This window comes from Solenopsis invicta, chromosome 10 (assembly GCF_016802725.1).
Source record: "Solenopsis invicta isolate M01_SB chromosome 10, UNIL_Sinv_3.0, whole genome shotgun sequence".
In the NCBI taxonomy this organism is placed as follows: Eukaryota; Metazoa; Arthropoda; class Insecta; order Hymenoptera; family Formicidae; genus Solenopsis; species Solenopsis invicta.
In genome coordinates this window covers 8,068,785-8,088,782 of record NC_052673.1, presented here as the reverse complement: position 1 = coordinate 8,088,782, position 19,998 = coordinate 8,068,785, and the positions used below count along the sequence as shown (strand labels likewise).

The following is a 19,998-nucleotide window of genomic DNA, read 5'->3' as shown; positions in this document are numbered from 1 at the left end:
GGCTTCGTCGATCGCTGGCCGAGCCACGAAACGTAGAAGGGAAAACCAGTCTGTGATACTAAGCAGTACTAAGCAATATATATGCATATATATATATATATTTAGAGGTGTAAACTTATATGTATAAAAAAGGTGCGCGCGCTTCCGTGTATATGCGTGCGTGCAGGTGTACGTGCGTGCGCGTGTAGGCGTGCAAGCCAGCTAGCGATCGCGCGCGTCCCGTGTGCGTGCTGCGTGTGCATCGTACGAGCAAGCGTGCGCGCGCGCGCACACACACGTTTGCGTGCGTGTGTGTGTGTGTTGTGTGTGTATATTGGTGTGTGCGTGTGTGTGTGTGTTACGTGCCACCGCTCGTGTATGGTGGACAGGAGACATAGAGATCGCATCTCGGAGAAGATAGCGAATTGCAGAAAACAGGACGCCGGTATCCACACAGGACACCACATCTCTTACCTTCGACCGAGCGACGAAGGCCGACGCGATCAACGGCGCGATGTCCGTCGAATCTGTGACAAGTGATAAGCAGCAGCAGCAGCAACAGTCGCCGACCACCATCACCACCACGACGACGACAACAACGGCGGCGGCGGCGACGACAACAACGACGACTACGACGACGCCGCTGCCGCTGACAACAACGATACGACGGCGACTCCGGCGACGACGACGACGGTGACGGCGGCGGCTGCGACCACGACCACGACCACGACCACGACCACGACTACGTCGACGACCGCCACAGCGACGGCGGCGACGAAGAAGATAGAAGGTATGAGTCGATAGATTACCAAACATCATTTTTCTCGAATCCCGATCGCCGTGGATAACCTCGCGAGTTTGTTCTTTTACGAGAAGAGATTTCTTCGCTTTTTCTCTCTTTCGTTAAACGTTACATTCTTCGTACTGAAAATAGAGAAAGAGAAAAACTGAAGACAATACAAGAAGCACCGAACAGATTTGATGTCGATTCCCAAAAGATGAAAGTTAACGTGAATTTGAGAGGAATTTTGATAGTTTATTTACTAGAATATTGCCAACAATTGAAGTCCTCATTTCATAGATTCGTAACACTTCTATCTTCCTGCAACTTATTTACAAGGAGATCTGTGGGCTACTGTATGCGAGTTTGAATCGGTGCAAGTCAAAGTCCTTTTTATTACTCTTTACTCATATGATTCCTCTCTCACTTTCTAATCTGTTTTTAAAATAGATAATGCAAATAGGGATAGCTCTGGAATGTTATCTAGGACCCGTTCTCCAAAATTCACTAGTAATCTGTAATTCATTTTACATATAAGTACATTGTTAAAAATGTCGTGAAATTTAATGTATTTTTAAGTTACATTAAATGTAATGTATCAATAAGTGAAAATCTTGTGCATGAAATTGGTGCACTTTTAGTACACTTTTGACATTGAATTTACATTAACTGTTTTTTAATGTACCTGCTTGAAATTTGCTTCCATTACATTACATTAAATTCTACTGCCGATTTTTAACAGTGTACTATAGGTTTTCAGTACTCTGAATGAATAATGGAATACACCTTTAACAATGACCCATATTTTTATCTCACTCATTTTTATAAATAAATGTGCTTTTAAGCATATAGTTTACTGAACTTTACACAAGTACTTACCGTAATAGATAATACTTTCATTAGTAATGTGCTTAAAAGTGCATTTATAAAAGTAAGTTGAGAAATTGGGCCCACGTCTTTTTTTTCTTGACCCTTATTAGAACATTATCTATGTAGGCGCTCTGGCATCATTGGCATTAAGTACTCTTTATCAATTCTGCTCTCTTCTCTTTATCCCTCAATCTATTCATATGCAAAAAAATATTTATCCTAAAGACTTCAACAAAATTTTTAAAAAATCCATGCATTCTTCAAGATATTGTGTAGAAGAAGATACAAATAAATTCCTGAATTGAGCTAAGAATATTCCTTTACATGCATTCAAATATATAGTATATTTGATAGGATCTGATCCCGTTGTACATGTGATTTTGCGTGCGCTTCTATTTATAGGAGAATCATATTACACATATTTCTAGAAATCTCCCTCGATAAGAATCAGTTACATTTAAATCATCTCTCTAACCAATCAAACGCTCACTTATTTAGGCTTTTCTCAGGAAAGTTTTGATTGGTTTACAAGAGAGCTATTCTGTCCGAGGACGATTCGAATCAGTCAGTTTGCACTGTACTTTGCTTACACGACGGTTTATGTATACTCTTTCTGTTGAGTTGTGCGAGTGGATATACAGGCAGTGTAGAATATCTAACGTCGAATAATTGTTTCGCTATCGAAATTTCTTTGCGTTTTTAAAGCTTGATATGTTCAGAAAGTCGGGCAGTTAATATTTTTCCGCTTTGCGAAAGAACGCGGGAGAAAAAAAAACGAGAGTTCGTCTTTTCGAGCGGTTTTGTGGCCGGAGAAGGCTCAAGAAGGCGAGTCTATCCGGAGTCCCCGATTTCAAAGCTGAATAAAATAGAGGGAAAGAGAAATAAAAATATTTCGATATATTTAGATCGTGAAGTTTTCTTTTTTAAATGTTAAAGGCGAGAGCTTTTCGGGACAAATCTTTTGTGGAATTTCATTTTCTAATGACTCGTGGAACAACGTATTCGTGACGGCATTACATTTCGGGAATCTATTGACTCTCGTTTGCCCTTCGCGTGTTTGTTTACATCGCCGAGGCGGTTGCGCGAGAAAAGAGCGAACTGTTAGGACAAAGCGGCCAAACAGATAAGGAAATCCGATTTCTCTGTCGCGCTCGGTTTATTCGTGGCGAGAACTAGCGATATTATAATGAGATTAACCGCCATCGATCGGTTTATCGGTCTGAATCGCCGAACGCGGAAACGACCGCTGGTCGGCCCAACTGGATCTCCCTTTCTGGACATCCTTGTTATGCAAACCAGGGCCTGCCGTTGGTTCCGGAAAAACAAATCTGTTAATCGTCCAAAGCAAGCGACCTTTCGTAAGTACGACCGCGGTGCGCTAAAAAAGCCAACGGATAATCGAACGCGTCGCGGCTGTGAGATTAGAATCTTCGGAATTCTCGGTAGATCGCCGTTAAGTTTCGATGAATTTTGAACGCCCAGAAATAAAACCATTTGATCGGCACTTTTCTCACATTGCTATTATTTTATTTTATTTGTTAATTGTTTTACAGGAGATGAAGCCATTATATCAATGTCATTGGCCGGAGAGGTGACTGACGCTTCGATCATGGAAGTAGGACGTTCTAGACCACAGTTTCAATATTCTCGGGTAAATATCGTTTTGCAAGCGTTAGAATTTATCAAAATAATACACCAAATATATCTTGTAAGATATATATATATATATATATATATATTTTTTTTTTAGGAGGATCTAATGCTGATAAAAAATTTGCGATTATCTAGACGCAGGCCTACATTCCTAGATATCGCTTATAATAAGTAAGTTATGATTTAGAGTTTCTCAAATTATCGAGATGTATCATTGTTTGTTTTACTGATCGCTTTGTTTCTCTTGTAGCTCGCGAGGCGTTTGGGATCCTGAGCGCTGGCATTCGGATAGAAAGCGTAGCGATACACCCCCGAAAGAAGAAAGGACTGGACGTGGTGATCAAATCACTGAGAATCATAGTAAGCGACGTAACAATGGCGATCCACGAGACCGAATACGTAAAGAACAAGACGGCATCGTTTTGAGCCCACAACGAAGAAGTTTTAATTCGGGATGTTTCGTTAACGTGAATCAGCCACCAAGCCGGCGTCCGGAGAGCCCGATTGGCAAAACAGAGGTACGTAGCCGTCTCGCGATCGATTTCTCCTTTTCAAGACTTGACACATCTTTATCTTTACCATCATTTATTGCTCTGTATTTTGTTTATAAACACAATTACAAAATACTTTACAGGTCAGCCATCGTGAACCTGTCCGTCGAATCGGTAGCGGGAGAATTTTGACACGAGATATATGGGACTACAGAGCGGAAAACGAAAAGATCGAATCTGAGCGTGCGGATTATGGTTTTAGATCAGGCACGGCTACTGGTGGCTCTCTGCGTGATCGTGATAATAGAGATAATCGTGATGGGAAAGAGCGGGACAGGGATCGCGACATGCGAGAAAGGGAACGTGATCGTGACAGTCTGCGCGAGCGGGACGAGAGATTTGAGCGGAGATCCTTTGGCCGAGATTATGGGGATCGCGGCGAAAGAGAGCGCGATCGTGGCGACAGAGGAGTGGATCGAAATGAACGAAACAATCATCAGATGGACCGTGATAAGGATCGCGGACGCGAGAAGAGATTCGGCAATGATCGTCGACGGACTTATAGTGATACTCGTGATGCAGATGAACCAGAATGGTTCAGCTCGGGACCTACGTCTCAACATGATACAATCGAGCTGAGAGGTTTTGAGGATATCCCAGAGGAAAAGGTAGTAATCAGTGCCAAGAGTAAGAAACAAAATCCTGCACAGAAGAAACGGGGCAAGAGAAATTCCACAGAGAAGGATGATAAATCAAGTGAGAACTTGACGGGCCCTAAAGGACGCAGCACTCCGACCGTCATAGATCAGCCTATGAACGCTGTACCGGCGCCACATTCTCCGATTTCCGAACAAACTGAGCAATCTATTACTCAAAACAAAGAGAACGACGTCAGTGTGAGTACTGTCACCGAGCCAACGTCCGAATCGGGAGAGAACTCCAGCGCAAATCAGAATCAAGAGGATGCGCATCCTGATTTTAATCTGGATGAGTTTCTAAAATCTGATACGTTTCCTGGCGTTTCTGGGCTGTTAACGGTGAGTCATCTCATTAATCTGTTTGACATAATATTTGCGTTTCGAATATTTTAAATCGTTTTATTTTTGTATGTCACTCGAACAATTTCTTCTTTTTCATTTATAGAATGGAGTTGGTTCGAATAGCGGTACCGGTTCGCGATTCAGTCAGTGGTTTAAAAGAGAAAGTCCAATTCAACAGGCAGATAGTCGTAGAGCTTCCATACAAGATGAACTACTGAACAATTTATTGAATGACATCACCGAGCCAAATATTCAAATACCATCGGTGACAGAATCAAACACCTATTTTGCTCCAATTTCTCCGGCCAATACGACCAATAATGTTAACACGACCACAAATGGCGTCAAATTACTCGAGATGTTACATCGTGGTAATAAGCCAAATCAAAATGGCCAGGGTGACGCGAGTAATACGGCTATACCTATGATGAAAAATTGTTCTATTAAAGATTTGGGTAAGCTAAATACTTTTTGAATAAATATTGCCATCAAACAAATAACAGTGAAACATGATAGGCATAACTTTTTTTTTCTAGAAGTTGGTGGCAAAGTTGTGCATAGTTTGGAAGAGTTGGAAGCACGTATGCGGGGTGGTGCTCCTCCACCTGCGACTTCGACTGATGCACCCCGTGTAAATAAGACTGAAGAAGATCTCTCTGCTTTTAAGAAACTGGTGAGTCGATACATAATAATATAACTCATTATTTTATTTCACAGATATACTGAAGCAAATAATTACTTTTTTTTTCTTTTTTTTAGCTTGCTCAAGTGACTGGAGGACAAGCTGTGCCTGCAGCTAACGGACCTATCACTCAAAAACAACCTGTAACGTTAATGCAAGTAAGTATATACAATAGTCTATTCTTCTTGCTATATTAATTGAGTTGCATATAATTTGCATCTTTTTCATTTTTTGTCTTTCAGTTACTTAATTCACAATTGAAAACCCAACAGTCGTCGATGCCACATCAACAACCGCCCGCAGAACCAATTCATACATTTAATCACGTCGGTCCCCTTGGTCCTACTCAACATCCGCATCAGGCTCAGATGCAACACGAGAATCTAATGAAAGTTTTGCAAATACAGGTATAATATATATGTATATATTTGATGGATGTGTGCGAATATATAATTTTTTATTTAGTGATCAATATGTGATGAATTTTGACAAACAAATATTTAATATTAATAGCAGCAGCAGCAGCAACAACAGCAACAGCAACAAAAGCAACAGCAACGACATTCCGATATGCTATCGATGATGATGGCAAATCAACGGATGTTGGGTGTCAGTCCGGTGCCGACAGAGATGCAAATGATGATAAATAATGTTCCGTCGAGCCAAGAGCTCTTACAACGACCAGAAGCTCAAGCAATTATTCAAGGTTTACAGCAAGGGGAGATTACCAGACAACATCTAATACAGCAATTACAGGTCAGTTATTTACGATTATTTGCGATAGACTATTTGTATTTATTACAGAATATAATAAAGATTTTTTTTTAATTGTATTTTTGATAGAATCCCGCAATGCAGCATCGCCATCGAGAAGTGCTGGTGAACATATTGAAAATGTATGGTGGCACCACACCTCGCACTATAAGTCCACATCCTCATCCCACTGCTCCTATCCCTCAGGATCATATCCTGCAACAAATGCTGTATCAACAACAACAGCAACAGCAGCAGCAACAACAGCAGCAGCAGCAGCAGCAGAGGATTCCATCTCCTATGAATAACGGTAAAACATTTTACATGCTAATCATTTTTTCTAATTTTCCCTTATTTTTTCGTAAAGGTAAATAAAAATTTAAAAACTTCAATTTTTGAATCAAAATGAACGATTTTTTGTTCTGTATTTGGAATGCAGCTTATTGTCCACCTCCGATAATATCGCCAAATTTAACAGCTAGTCCTAGTACTTTAACAGTGCAACATCCAGGTAATACAGTAAATACAATAAACTTTGTTTTAAAATTTTTTATTAATCTTTCTTATAAAAAATATTTTTGATTAAAGTTTGATGAGAAAAGGACTACATGTGTAATATCATTTGATAAGTTATTTTAATTTAAGTTATATGTTAGGTAATATTTATGAAGTTAAAAAATCAAAAATATGTACGTAAATGATTATTATTACCATTATCATTATTATTTAACAGTGATACCGCACAGAGTACCATCGCCAAGGGAGATCGTTATGCATACTCAGTCTATAATGCAAAATGCTTTAATCAAGAAAAAATTGGAGGAACAGCGTGAGAATTTCCGTAAGCGACAAGATCAGCAGCAGCAACAACAGCAGCAGCAACAAGTTCAGCAACAGCGCGCATCGAGTCCTGTTAACTCGCCAGCTAAGCAAACAGCGAGTCCGCTTGCTTTCACTCCAACGTCCGTTTTACGTAAAATGACTGCTGATAAGGAACCTGACGGTGCGAATCAATTATGCCAATTAGAAACGACCTCTTCTATCACTCCTACAATTAATGGAAATGTTAATTCTCGTATATCTCAAAATAATCAGATGCACACCTCTGCTTCTTCCATTAATCTCTCAAAGTTTTCTGATTCTGTCAATCAGGTGCAAAATGAAACTCTCAAAATGATCTTCCTGCATTCTGCCATAACTAATCATGCAAATAACAATATTGATACAGAAGAATCGGCATTAAAGACTAAACATTCGTTACAGCAGAAAAAAGACACAGAAGATAATTTGAAAGTTAGCACTACGAAGGAAAAGATTTTCCTTGATGTTAATAAAAATGCAAACGACGATGCAAAAATAACAAAGTCTAATGCAGTAGATGTTGATAATGATACCAACAATAATGATTATGTCTTGCTTAATGAAGTACTAAGAAAAACATCTAAATTAGAAACGTTGGTAGAGGAAAATAAAACGACTACATCTACAGCATCAGACAAAATAAAGAACGTTGATTTGCAAAATGCTACTTTACTCACAACCGGTGAAAATATCTAATTGTGCTGTTACATGGATGAGGAGTTTGATAAAGTGTATTTTGATATTTCATAAAAGTGAATTCTTAATTGTTGTTTAGCGCTACATTTTTCTTTCTATTATTTTTGCGTTATAATGAAAAGCAGCTATTTTGTTTGTTCATTTTATTAGTTTATTTTTTTTATTCGTGATGCTTTAGAAGCTTAAAAAATATCTTTAATATGATAGATATTTTGAAATGTTTTTATTTTATATGTGATAAAAAGCGCTTTATAAAATAAACTCTTCATTTCTTAACATAGATTTATTACATTTTTGAATAGTATGTTAAAATAGTTTTTTTTTTTATAATAAAAGGCTTTATTTTGATCCTGTCTCATCTGCTTTAACTTTTCTTTTTTTTTTACACACGCTCACATTTTTTTATCCTATTTTTAATGTTGCACTTTTTCATCAATATATGAATTTATTTTTTATATTTTTTTTTTAATTATACCATATTATTGCTTGATCCTTGTACTTGCCAAAATTACATGCTTTACAGAAAATAAATAAATATGTAAGTGACAGCTACATTCATTCTTATAAAATCATTACAGTTAATGTTGTATTTACGAAATATAATTTTAATAGTAATATATAAAAATAATTGAGATAAGATAATTTATAAGAAATTTATAAAAAATAATAGAAAAATGAATAATATAAATAATATTTAATAAATATTGATTTACAAATGTATATATACATATATATTACATATATATTACATATTATTACATGAAAGTAACATAAATTTTAGCTTTTAATTTCGTCAAAAATGTTAAATATTTGATATTTATATTACTAGACTTTAATTTTTTGAGGATAAAAAAAGTATAATATTAAGAAAACATTTATATTTATATCAAATATTCAATTTTAAAGTTATGTAATTTTTTGTCATTGTAAAATTACTTGTATATCTGGATACAGGGAACAGCAATGAGCCATCCAAATTGTCTACACAAACTCAAGCTTCTCAGATGCAACAAATGCAGTCGGCTGCGGTTCAGTTACTTGCACAGGGAGCTCTCTCAAGACACACCGCATTGCGATCACAACCTCCTGTTCAATCAACATGGTCGAATCCATCGCTTAAACAACATCCAGGCAAGTTTTTTTCTTTTTATCTTCCATAAAATTTATAAAGAAATTTTTTTATTGTGAAAGTTTTATTCTTAAGTTTTATGAAACCGAAGTTTATCTTGGACCTTAATAATAATGTCACAAAAATTCTAATTTTAGGTCGACCTATAGTAAAAGGCGGTAATAATAATAATGCAAGTGGCAATCAGTTCCAATATAATACAGGAAATGCGGAATTTCAACAACAGCATAGAACAGTTCCGAATGTTTATGGCAATCCAGCACGATCTAAACACACAATGGCAACTTCGTTACCGCATCATAATGTTCCACAATACAATATGGCACAAAACTCAATTATGAATCAGAGAGCGAATCCTATGAATACTCAGATGAAAACGCAGCAAGTCCCAACGCATCTCGCTAATGTGCAACAACCACAACCACCGCATGGAACCGTTAACATGCAACAACAACCGCCGCAGAGAGCTGTAAATACGCCGATGCAACTTGTCATGAGCCAAAACTATAATTCTAATCGCACAGGTAATGTGATTTGATGAAATACAAGCTATTTGAGTATTTTGAAATAATTTCTAACAAAGCGAATAATTCTCGTGACTTCTCCCTTTACATATCGATATTTATTAAGCTCATAATCCCTCCCTATTCCATTTACATTGATTTTCAGGTGTTTCTCCTCTCCCAAATCAAATTGCATGCAACGATGTTCAGAAATTGGAAAAATAAACTATCTTAGCTCTCTCCTTTGTTTAATCCTGCCTTGACATCATTTATCCTTTTTTGGATTAAATTAAGTAAACAATTTTACCTACATTGGAATGCTCTACACTAGAAAGAATTTTATAACAGTACTCTCGAATTATATAAAAAATATCATTAAACTTTTTATCTTGTCTGACAATTGTATACATAACAATAATAATTGCCTTTGTTATTTAAACAATGTTTGTTACAATAATGATATTATATTTGCAGATGGACGGGCGATGCGATCGCAACAATTGAACATGGCTGTTGGTCGTCAACATTCACCAGGCCTCGGATTTGTTGGCAGTAACGGAGGTGACCTTTCACCAACATCCAATCAACTAGCGCGGTGGTTCAGTCCGGAACTTCTCGCTCAAGCTCGGGCTGGTAAGCTTCCAGAGCTTGCACAAACGAACGTCCTTTCATTGGAAGAGCTTGAGAGACTTCAACATGCATCAACCATAGTGCATAACTAAAGTGACATTGTACTCGAATTACGTTTCAATTTTACAAGCGCAAAATTGCATTGGTAACGCTACTACTGGTCGGAGAATCGGTATTCTTCGTACATTTCCTTTTACGTCCGAAGCACCTGTGTAACATCCCCTACATGGATGCTGGATACACGCCGCTAAATTATAAAATGGTGCTCGCCTACATAGATCTTTTTATCGAGTCTTCGTATCGACAAGAGGTTTATCGAAGTAACGCCATGTATTTTGATTAGGAATAGATTAATTGGTTGGATGGTACTTCTTTTTCGAAAGATCTTCTTTCGCCGAAAATAATTGCTGATATCGTTTGTAAAGCCATTTTTCCAAGTTTCGCAGAATGTTGTTTAGAAATCACAACAAATGTACAGACTAGTATATGATATTAAGAACGAAGCGTTAGAAGAAAAAGCGGACAGCTTTCTATATGAAAACGACGTATTGTTTATAAGACTGAAAAAAAAAGAAAATTCTTATTGTTGATTATATAATGAGCTGTTAGAGCTTCATCTGCGTACTTTCTAAATAACAACACACGATAAGATCTATTTGCCTAAGATAGGACTGCAAGTTTCTTATGTGTTCCTGTTTCATTATCTAGCAAGAATCTGAAAATTACCTGGTGACTTTTGAATAATTAATTTCTATATGTTTTTATTCCAAGTATATTTGTATCAAGTCCTTATTTTTTTGTTGATCATTAACAGATATGAGGATATACTGTGGCTGTATTTTGTAATGATTCATAAGTACTAAAAGCACCATTGCACGATTACGTTCCTTGAATTCGGAACAAAGCAAAACGATATTTTTGCTGCTGTCAGCAAGTGTGAAAATATTGTCTATATACTATATATGTGTCTAACATAAAAACTTATATTGTCGCCAACAAGAATAAGAACTAGATAGTCAATACGTTTAATCTAGTATTATTTATAGAATACGTCGCGCTTGCTTATTTACGATGGGACTTGCAAAGACCCTTAGGCAAATAATACGCGGATCCTTCGAATTTGTAAACTGCAAGATAGCACCTGATTACAATTACTTACACAAAGTGGTGGTGTCGTATTTAATATTCTATTCGTATTACTACAAACAATGCGACCTTATTAATACGAAAGCGTACGAAATAAAACGATGAGTATGTGACATCAAGTCATACATATATTACAAAAATAAATATATAATATATACTTCTCGTGTGTAGAAGAGCGCGTGAGAGTGTAATGTCATTATCCTGATCGAAAGTGATACATAGACACAACTGTTTCTTAATAAAAAAGCTCGGAAAATAATAAAAAAATTATTCGCAGAATTAATTAAAGAAACTGAGCACATTCCACCCGCCAAGGGAATCAAATTAAACAAGATGTTTTTGAGAATTTCAATCGACGTGAATACTGTTGCTAACATGCATTTGCTTTCCATGTAATTGTTATCTCAAGATTACAATTTCCATATAATTACGTAAAAAGGATATATATATATGTATGAAACCAATTTTAAAACGATGATTTCTATTAAAAGTTATATTTCGAAAGGAGATAATCTTATATTTCAAAGGGTGATAATATTGTTTACTATTTAACTGTACATTAGAGTCTCATGCGCGAATAATTGCATTTTTCTTTTTTCATGGTTCATGCAATTATATTTTATAACCTTTAGGGCTCTTGATTCCTCAGCCGAGAATTCTACATTGACGATGGCGACATAGTATTATGAAAAAAATTAAAATTAATACACGTGAAATGTGACAGGTTGATGACGAAATTTTGTCTTGCATGTTATTTCGTTATTACGTGTTTTATTGTAAAAATGTGACTTGTCTCATATTTATCAAATTCGTAAAAATAGGTGGCAAGTAAAAGTTATTTTTTAATTTTATACATAAAAGCATATTTTTCAACAGTTGTTCGTGTGTTTCGTGAATAGGCTTTATTTTATGTGCTTTTTACAACTAGTTACTGTCAGAGGAAAAAAAGATGGTCGAGGCCCATTTCTACAAATGCTTTAAAACAATCTTATTCTGTTTTATTCAAATTCTGTTTATAAATGCCACAGATGAAATTTTTATGTGTTATTTTATGATGTCACAATCTCAATATGGCTGCGCGAGAAGTCAGGAGCCTTGAGAATTACAGCTTGAGAGCCAAAATAATTTGCATGATATTTTATATTTAAGAAAAAGGAAAAAAACAAAACAAGTATTTTATTGGAAGAGAATATTTATCTTTTTTTTTATTAATTGTTTAACATTTATATAAACAAGTTACCTATTTTAATTTTTAAATATTGATTCATAATTTACTTGCATATGCTAATCTTCTTTTTATTATTGCGTATAACTGTATAGAAAGTTGTAATAAGGAACATGAAGCAAGTTTACACATTTGAAATCCCAGGAGGGAAATAACGTTTATTTTCATAATTATTTTGTGCTTGCAGATGAAACATTATATGAACTCAGGTTTGCGTGGTACATGTTATTACGACAAAATGTCCTAATAGTACTGTAAGCACTATAATTTCGATAAATATTGTGTGATAAAAATATTTTAGGTAAACATTATTTACGTCAGTGCCACATTAATCTGCATTCACATATTTACTCTCGCCATTGGATCTTGCTGATCTCTTGTACGCTTGTTATCCTATATATAAGAAATATTCTTTGTATGATAATATTTTATAAGAGAGACAGAGCTTATCTTCAAATGCATACAAGTTCTATTTGTAACATTCATTTACATTCAACAATCAACTAGATTCTTAACTGATATATAAGCATATGTTGAATTATATGCATATTATATATATCAACTATATACGTATATATTGTATTATATTTGATAAAATATATATAAAATATGTAGAACATATTTTATACATATACATTATAATATAATATGATAAGATGAATGTCGAAAATAATTTGCACGTAGATGACAATTACGAAATAATACACATGAACTATTCGCAATGACATTCATAAATTTTACAATTCGCGAAATTTCGAAAAATGCAAGATTGCTTGTGGGACTCTAACGTTACGCCAAATGTACTCGTCGCATTCGTAGGTTCGAAAGAAATGCATTATATGGTACAAATACTTGTACATACGTGCGACGAAGAAAAAAAAGAAGTTTTGTTTTTATAGCATTTCTATTTGTCGATACATTTTCTCATCTGACGTATTGATGGCAATTTTTCAAATTGTATCTTGAACTGATTTATCATCATAAATTTATCTCAAGCGTCCAAAGCATGAGCGTACAAAGCGCATTAAAACAAAAAGTAAAAGAAATTTAAGTCATTAGACCGTGATATCTGAATGCAAGTATCATCGAAAAGAGAGAAGATTGGAATTCCGATTACTGTGCTAACGTTATTTTACTACACGTGCGATATACCGAAGTAAAAAAAGACATCTATTGTGTGTAAAAAAAATAGTTCCTCAATAGATACTTTCAACAAAACTCTAGTTGAGGAAATATTTTTTAATGAAATTTATTTAACATTCACTTTAAAAATTCAATTGGCATGATTAAAAGATACTCTTAATACTAGAACGACCGTAAAAATTGTCGCGCGCATATTTTAAATGATTAAGATAATTCTAATTTAAACGGCTTTATGACTTTGTTATTTTACATTCGTTTTGACTTGCAATTTTATTTTTATTTCTATTTTTTTTATGTTTAATGTTTATCTTTAAATTATCCGGAAATGGTTAAAGCCAAAAGCCGGTCTTTCTAGTATTGAAATCGAAATTTCTTTGGACGTTCTTCGAAATTCCGCGTTTTTGAATGTAACATTTGTTGACTTGGTGGTAGCGATTTCTACTCTTTTGAGACAAAAGGATTGCTATGTTTTAACAACATTGCATTTCAATTTAATTTCACGTTTCTTGGATGAGGGCGAAGCTTGTTAACCAATATTTGATAGAAGAACAGAGGCAAAGTGAAGAAATTCTAATCGAGATGCGCGAGGAAGCATTAGCGCGATCTTTTTATAAGACGCAATTGCAGTAATTACATTTCTGCTTTTATTAACTGGAAAATATTTGCGAACGAGATCCGATGCATTTGCGAACTTAAAGATTGTTCCGTAACTTGAAGACACATTTTTGTAAATAAATCGATTCCCGAGTAAACGCTAAAGTACGTTTAGTCTGTGCACTGTGGGTCGATGACTTGTATATAAACAAAGTTACTGAATATTATATTACGTGAAGTCGAGAAAGAGAAAATGTCAAATAAATACAAAAACTGTAATTATTATCCTCGTTACGTCATTCGTCTTGTCGAAATAATTAACTGACCTCTCTTGAATTATTTTAATACTTGTTAGCCATCGTAATTTTTTGTTCCTCACTAGCCATCCTGGAGTCACTCGAGTTTTACGCTTCTATTAAAAGGAATACCGTAATGCAATGATTTTTAATCGTAATTTTAGTTTCAACCTTCTAGTATATGATTAAAAAGTAGCAGTAACATTTGGTGAAACTATGTAATTTTGACAAATATGTGAACAAAGTTATGGATAATTCAGGCATAATTTTTCAAAAATCATAACTTTATTAAAAATCATAGAGAATTGATTTAAAAGAAATTAAAGTTAAAGGATCATGTTTTTATTAAAAAAATGTTTTATTGATTTGGATTTATAATTTAAATGTTAATTTTGCAGCATAAAAACTTATTTTTATGATATAAAATTAGCGGATATGAGATTTTCAATAAAGATGGCTTCAATTCTGTAAATTTAATGAATTTTAATACAAATTTAGTGGTGAAAAGTAAAAATTACATCTTTATATATTTTTTAAAACTATATATATATATACACATACACACACATGGATGCATTTCTATAATAATAAAAATCATATACCTTTATTAATAAAAAGTTAAAAACTACAAATATCGTGCAAATATATTAATAAAATAAAATATAAGAAATATAAAAATTACTTCCAATTTTAGCATCTTTACCCATGCATCGAGCTGATTCCCCAAATTATAGCAGTTATAAATTGTATTGATTGGGATGGATCGTGCTGAACTTGAAATCGTCATGAGTCTGCGGTCATATTCTGGAAAATATGCGAATAACTTTCATATACGGTAAATTCTGTATAATACGAATTCCAATATATATAATATTTAAAATATGTATAAGCTACGGTCCACTTGACCCTACAAATGCTTCGAAACACTGATTGATCAATTTGTAAAATTCTTTGTTCCGATTGGTTAATCAAACGCTTTGAGATATTTGTATAGTATCAAATATAAACCGCAGCCATAATGAGAATGCAATCAAGTTGATGCTGTAAATGCTTTAAAACATCTTTTAATTGGTCAATTTGTAAAACTTTTTGTTCCGTTTGGTTAATCAAATGCTTCGAAACATGTATTTGTAGCGTCTAATTGACCGCAGCCAATTTATATATATTTTAAAATATGGACATATTTTATATAATTATATATAATTTATATATAAAAATTATATGTAATTATATACAATTATATATGATTATATATAATTTATATATAAAAATATTTTTCCAAGTACTATCTTAAGATATCAATCAATCAGAAAACCATATTAGCATCTTAAAATATTACTCAAGATGATCTTGAAATAAATTCGATTATAAATACCGGATTTAAGACTAGAAAAAAAATGAAAACAGCGTTTTCGAATGCAGTGGATTCTAAAGCCCGTATCAGACTACGCATTGAAAATTGAAGATTAAAGATTGAGCTTTGGCCAATCAAAATAAAAGGAGTTAAAATTTCCTTATTTTGATTGGTCAAATTTCAATCTTTAATCTTCAATGCGTAGTCTGATACGGGCTTAATCCGCTTCATGACGTCACATGCCGTTTGTTTTCTGTTCCTGAACTCCCTGAATTAGTGTAAACTTAAAATGAAATAGGTATATATGTTTGAAAGTTAACGAAAGCAAGAAGGAACGTTCCAGTACAGTCTAATGCAGCAATAGAAAACAAGCCTGTGCTCTATTTTAGGCTGTGTTTCAAACCTCCATGACCCCAGCTGTCGGACTAACAGATATAACAATTTTGAAGGTGTCATTTGTTTGCTAGTCGTTTGCTACTGTTTGCGTGTTTTTTTGTTTCGTTTGCGTATTAATTAGTTTAAATGAAAAATTAAAATTAAAATTTGGACAAATTTGGACAAGTAAAAAGCCGTTTTAGCGTTTATCTTATGATTTTCTGAATAATTCAGTGTCAAATCGTTTGCTAGTTGTTTGCTAGTTTTGAATATATAAGTATTATTCTAATTATTTTGATAAATAATGTAAAAATTCTTTTATTAATAAATGGGATTTCTATAGTAACTTTAGCCCTAGTAACTTTCTAGGTGATCGAGTCGCCTAGAAAGTTATTAGGACTAAAGTTACTATAGAAATCTCATTTATTAATAAATGAATTATTACATTATTTATCAATATAATTAGAATAATGCTTATATATTTGAAACTAGCAAACGATTCGACACTGAATTATTCAGGAAATCATGAGATAAAGGCTAAAACGGCTTTTTACTTGTTTAAATTTGTCCAAATTTTAATTTCAATTTTTTGTTTAAATTAATTAATATGTAAACAAAACAAAAAAAAACATGCAAACACTAGCAAACGACTAGCAAACGAATGGCACCTTCAAAATTGTTATATCTGTAGTCCGACAGCTGGCATCACGGAGTGTGTTTCAAAATTCATTGTAAGTACTGAAAATCTATAGTTTACCTCACATATATTATAACTTTTCAGTACTGGCAGTAAATTTTAGAACGCAGCCTTAAGATCTCATTGGATGATTTTAGTATATATATGGCATCATTAATCTGACTCGGGTTGGATTAAAACCCACTGCACTCGAAAACGCTAATCTACTTGCACTCTTGGTGCAAATGTCCAAGGAATCTTGTGTCCACACTAGCCGTTTGTTTTCTGTTCCTGAACTCTCTAAATAAGTGTACACTTAAAATGAAATAGATAGATGTTTCAAAGTTAGCGAAAGCAAGAAGGAACGTTCCAGTGCAGTCTAGTGCAGGAATAGAAAACAAGCCTTAGATTGCCTTAAAAAAAACACCTAGGCCGATATTCTAAGGACCACTTACACCAAAATGCCGATTAACTTAATCGGCTGATTTTTCTATTGGAATTAACCAATTGCATTTATCGTTAAATAAAATTGACCAAAAATAACCAATCACGGTTGACTTAATCGGCAATTAAGTTAATCGGCATTGCTGCAAGTGGCGTTTTTGACTGTGGGTTTTAACCCAGGTTTGTCACCATTTGAATCATTCAATTAGAACGGACAATCGTCTGTTTTAATTGGACAATTCCGGCAAATGGCGACAAACTTGGCTTAAAACCCACTACAGTCGAAAACGCTATTAGTTAAGCTAACGAACAGATTAATTTATTGGAATTGATCAATCGTATTGCCTATTATGTAAAATGACAAATGCGATTGATCAATTCCAATGGACTAACTTGTTGGTTAATTTAACAAAAATTGGTGAAAGTAGAGTCCTATGGGTCTCTATTAGTCTTAATCTACAATAGGTGTAATAAGCCTTAAGCCATAAGAAATTGACCCATTATAGTCGATTATTCTCCTCATATTCAATGATGATTGGTCAATTTCTTACGTCTTAAGGCTTACTACACCTATTATAGATCGGGATTTAATCCCGGTCTACAATAGATGTAGTAAACCTTAAGCCTTAAGAAATTGATCAATCATAATTGAGTATGAGAAGAATAATCGATCATAGTTGGTCAATTTCTTACGGCTTAAGACTTACTACATCTATTGTAGGTCAAGACTAAAGCAGTGATCTAAACAATGACTGCGTTCAGCAGACTCAACATGTTGAGATATTCTTCTAGATCATCCAATCAGACTTTTAGATTTAGAAGAATACACAATAACAGTAAGCGCTCACTAAACTGTTGAGTCTGCTGAACGTAGCCAATGTTAAATTTTTGGCAAGCAGCAGCCAATCAACGAAATCTGCTGTTCGACACTTGCTGTTTACTGTGTGCAGTCTGAATTAAAGTTGGTTTATAATAGCCATAAAAATTGGCCAATCATCGTCGATTTATAGAAGAATAGTCGATTATGATTGGTAAATTTCTTACGGTAACAGTTATTATAAACCAAACCTTAGGCTAAACAATCGAAAAATTCTAGGCACCAACTGCTGTGAATAGCTGTGGTCAATCGCAACTTGGTCAAAAAGGACGCTTCCGAATGCATCCATTGGCCTAATTTACACCGAGCACTTGATACGCGTACTAACTCGTAACTTTCTATTAATTTATCTTACTGTCGACAATGCGTGTATACATAATACATATATTTAATTATTTTGATTCATATTGTCCCAACTTAATATACTATTTTTTAAATTTATTGCCGAAATCAAGACAATTTAATAGAAAATTACTAGTTAGTACGCGTATCAAGTGCTCGGTGTAAAGATCATTGGCCTAGTTTACATTGTGCACTTGGTACGCGTATTAAGCACTATATTCGTATCAAATTCGTATTAAATTTTTAGTACTCACAATGTAAACGATGCCGGATCAAATTGGTACGAACGTATTAAGCAAGAATATCGTACCAAACTGATACGCGTACCAAATAATACAAATAACGATGTAAACACTGAAACGTATTTTGTAGCGGATTAGGTCTATTAAATATAACCTTAATTGACCGGTCTTATGATAAGTAATCTTATTTGGTCTCTCTCAAACGATAACATATTAAAAAATGTCGTGTAAGAAACCTTTTCAAATGCACTTCATAACTCTTCAAACGAAATACAAACGATTTAAAATAGTCATTTCTTTATCCGGAACTTTGCTTCGGTCAAGTACATACGAATTGTAAGAAACGTTAGTACGTTCGATGTAAACGAGCCTGTATTAAAGCATTGGTGCGCACCAAACTTAATACGAGTACCAAAGTTTTAACGATGTAAACTAGGTCATTGTGCAATAGGCTTAAATCTGCTATTCCAACGTATCTATGCTGTTCTGGGCTGGTTCCATTGGAATTGACCAGTCGCATTTGTCATAGACAATGCGATTGGTCAATTCCAATGGACTAACCTCTCGGTTAGCTCTAATCGAGATTGGTGAAAGAGGCCCTCTACACGCTAGAGGGCATGGCGTTATGGGTAGTAGAAGGAAAAAATGGCGAATCTCCGTGAAGGAGGTGCGGCTCGTCTACAACGAAGCATTTTTTCATATCTGGATCTCATACGACGTACATGTTTCCTTATCAAGTCCCAATGGACCTGAACTGAATCTAAAAACCAAAACCCTTCTGAAGGCGAATGTGCAGACAGTGTCTCAGATCGTTCGCGATTGAAGTGCGAAACACGATGTGTACGAACAACGGGGAAACCGAGGATCTTAGCAAGTTCCGGTAGCGAGAAAATTTCAGATACGTCGAAATGTTCAAAATTTGAAGCGATTCCAAGACCTGATTTACTGTTTTACTTTCGTTCGCGAAGACCGAAAAATTTGAATCATATAAGACGTTTTGGATATCAAATCTGTTTTTGTCTCGTGTATAAAACTTACACAAGACAGACTGATCTTGAAATCTGAGAAACTACTACGAATTCGGACCAAAAGAGACGTCTTTGAAGTAACGCAATGTATATTTCCAGCAGATCTGAATTCTTGCGGGTCATTGATTCTCAGGGATCTCGATCGTAGACTACTGTTACCCCAAGTATCGACGATCGTGTCTATTTCT

General features: G+C 34.6%; 1 protein-coding gene and 1 long non-coding RNA gene across 5 annotated transcripts; one reads left to right on the top strand and one right to left on the bottom strand.

Annotated features, from left to right (window-relative positions):
- Positions 1-1,399: 1,399 nt before the first annotated feature.
- On the top strand, positions 1,400-14,455 carry LOC105202464 (eukaryotic translation initiation factor 4E transporter). Of its 4 annotated transcripts, none has more exons than XM_039454158.1 (16): positions 1,400-2,988; positions 3,184-3,281; positions 3,381-3,454; positions 3,534-3,801; positions 3,918-4,811; positions 4,918-5,269; positions 5,354-5,487; positions 5,574-5,654; positions 5,739-5,903; positions 6,010-6,252; positions 6,340-6,559; positions 6,689-6,760; positions 6,983-7,252; positions 8,761-8,937; positions 9,073-9,459; positions 9,913-14,455. In XM_039454158.1, the coding sequence occupies exons 1-16, from the start codon at positions 2,817-2,819 to the stop codon at positions 10,158-10,160; spliced, it is 3,855 nt and encodes a 1,284-aa protein (XP_039310092.1). In that variant the 5' UTR covers positions 1,400-2,816; the 3' UTR covers positions 10,161-14,455. The 4 variants fall into 4 exon arrangements, with proteins under 4 accessions (XP_039310092.1, XP_039310091.1, XP_025992258.2 ...); XM_039454157.1 differs by having other exon boundaries at positions 5,351-5,487; positions 6,013-6,252; XM_026136473.2 differs by having other exon boundaries at positions 1,406-2,988; positions 5,351-5,487.
- Positions 13,820-19,418, bottom strand: LOC120358791. The gene is made up of 2 exons (XR_005575659.1): positions 18,795-19,418; positions 13,820-15,276 (listed from the first exon to the last, which is right to left on the bottom strand). It is a non-coding gene; the product is annotated as an uncharacterized LOC120358791 (long non-coding RNA).
- Between the last annotated feature and the right edge of the window lie 580 nt (positions 19,419-19,998).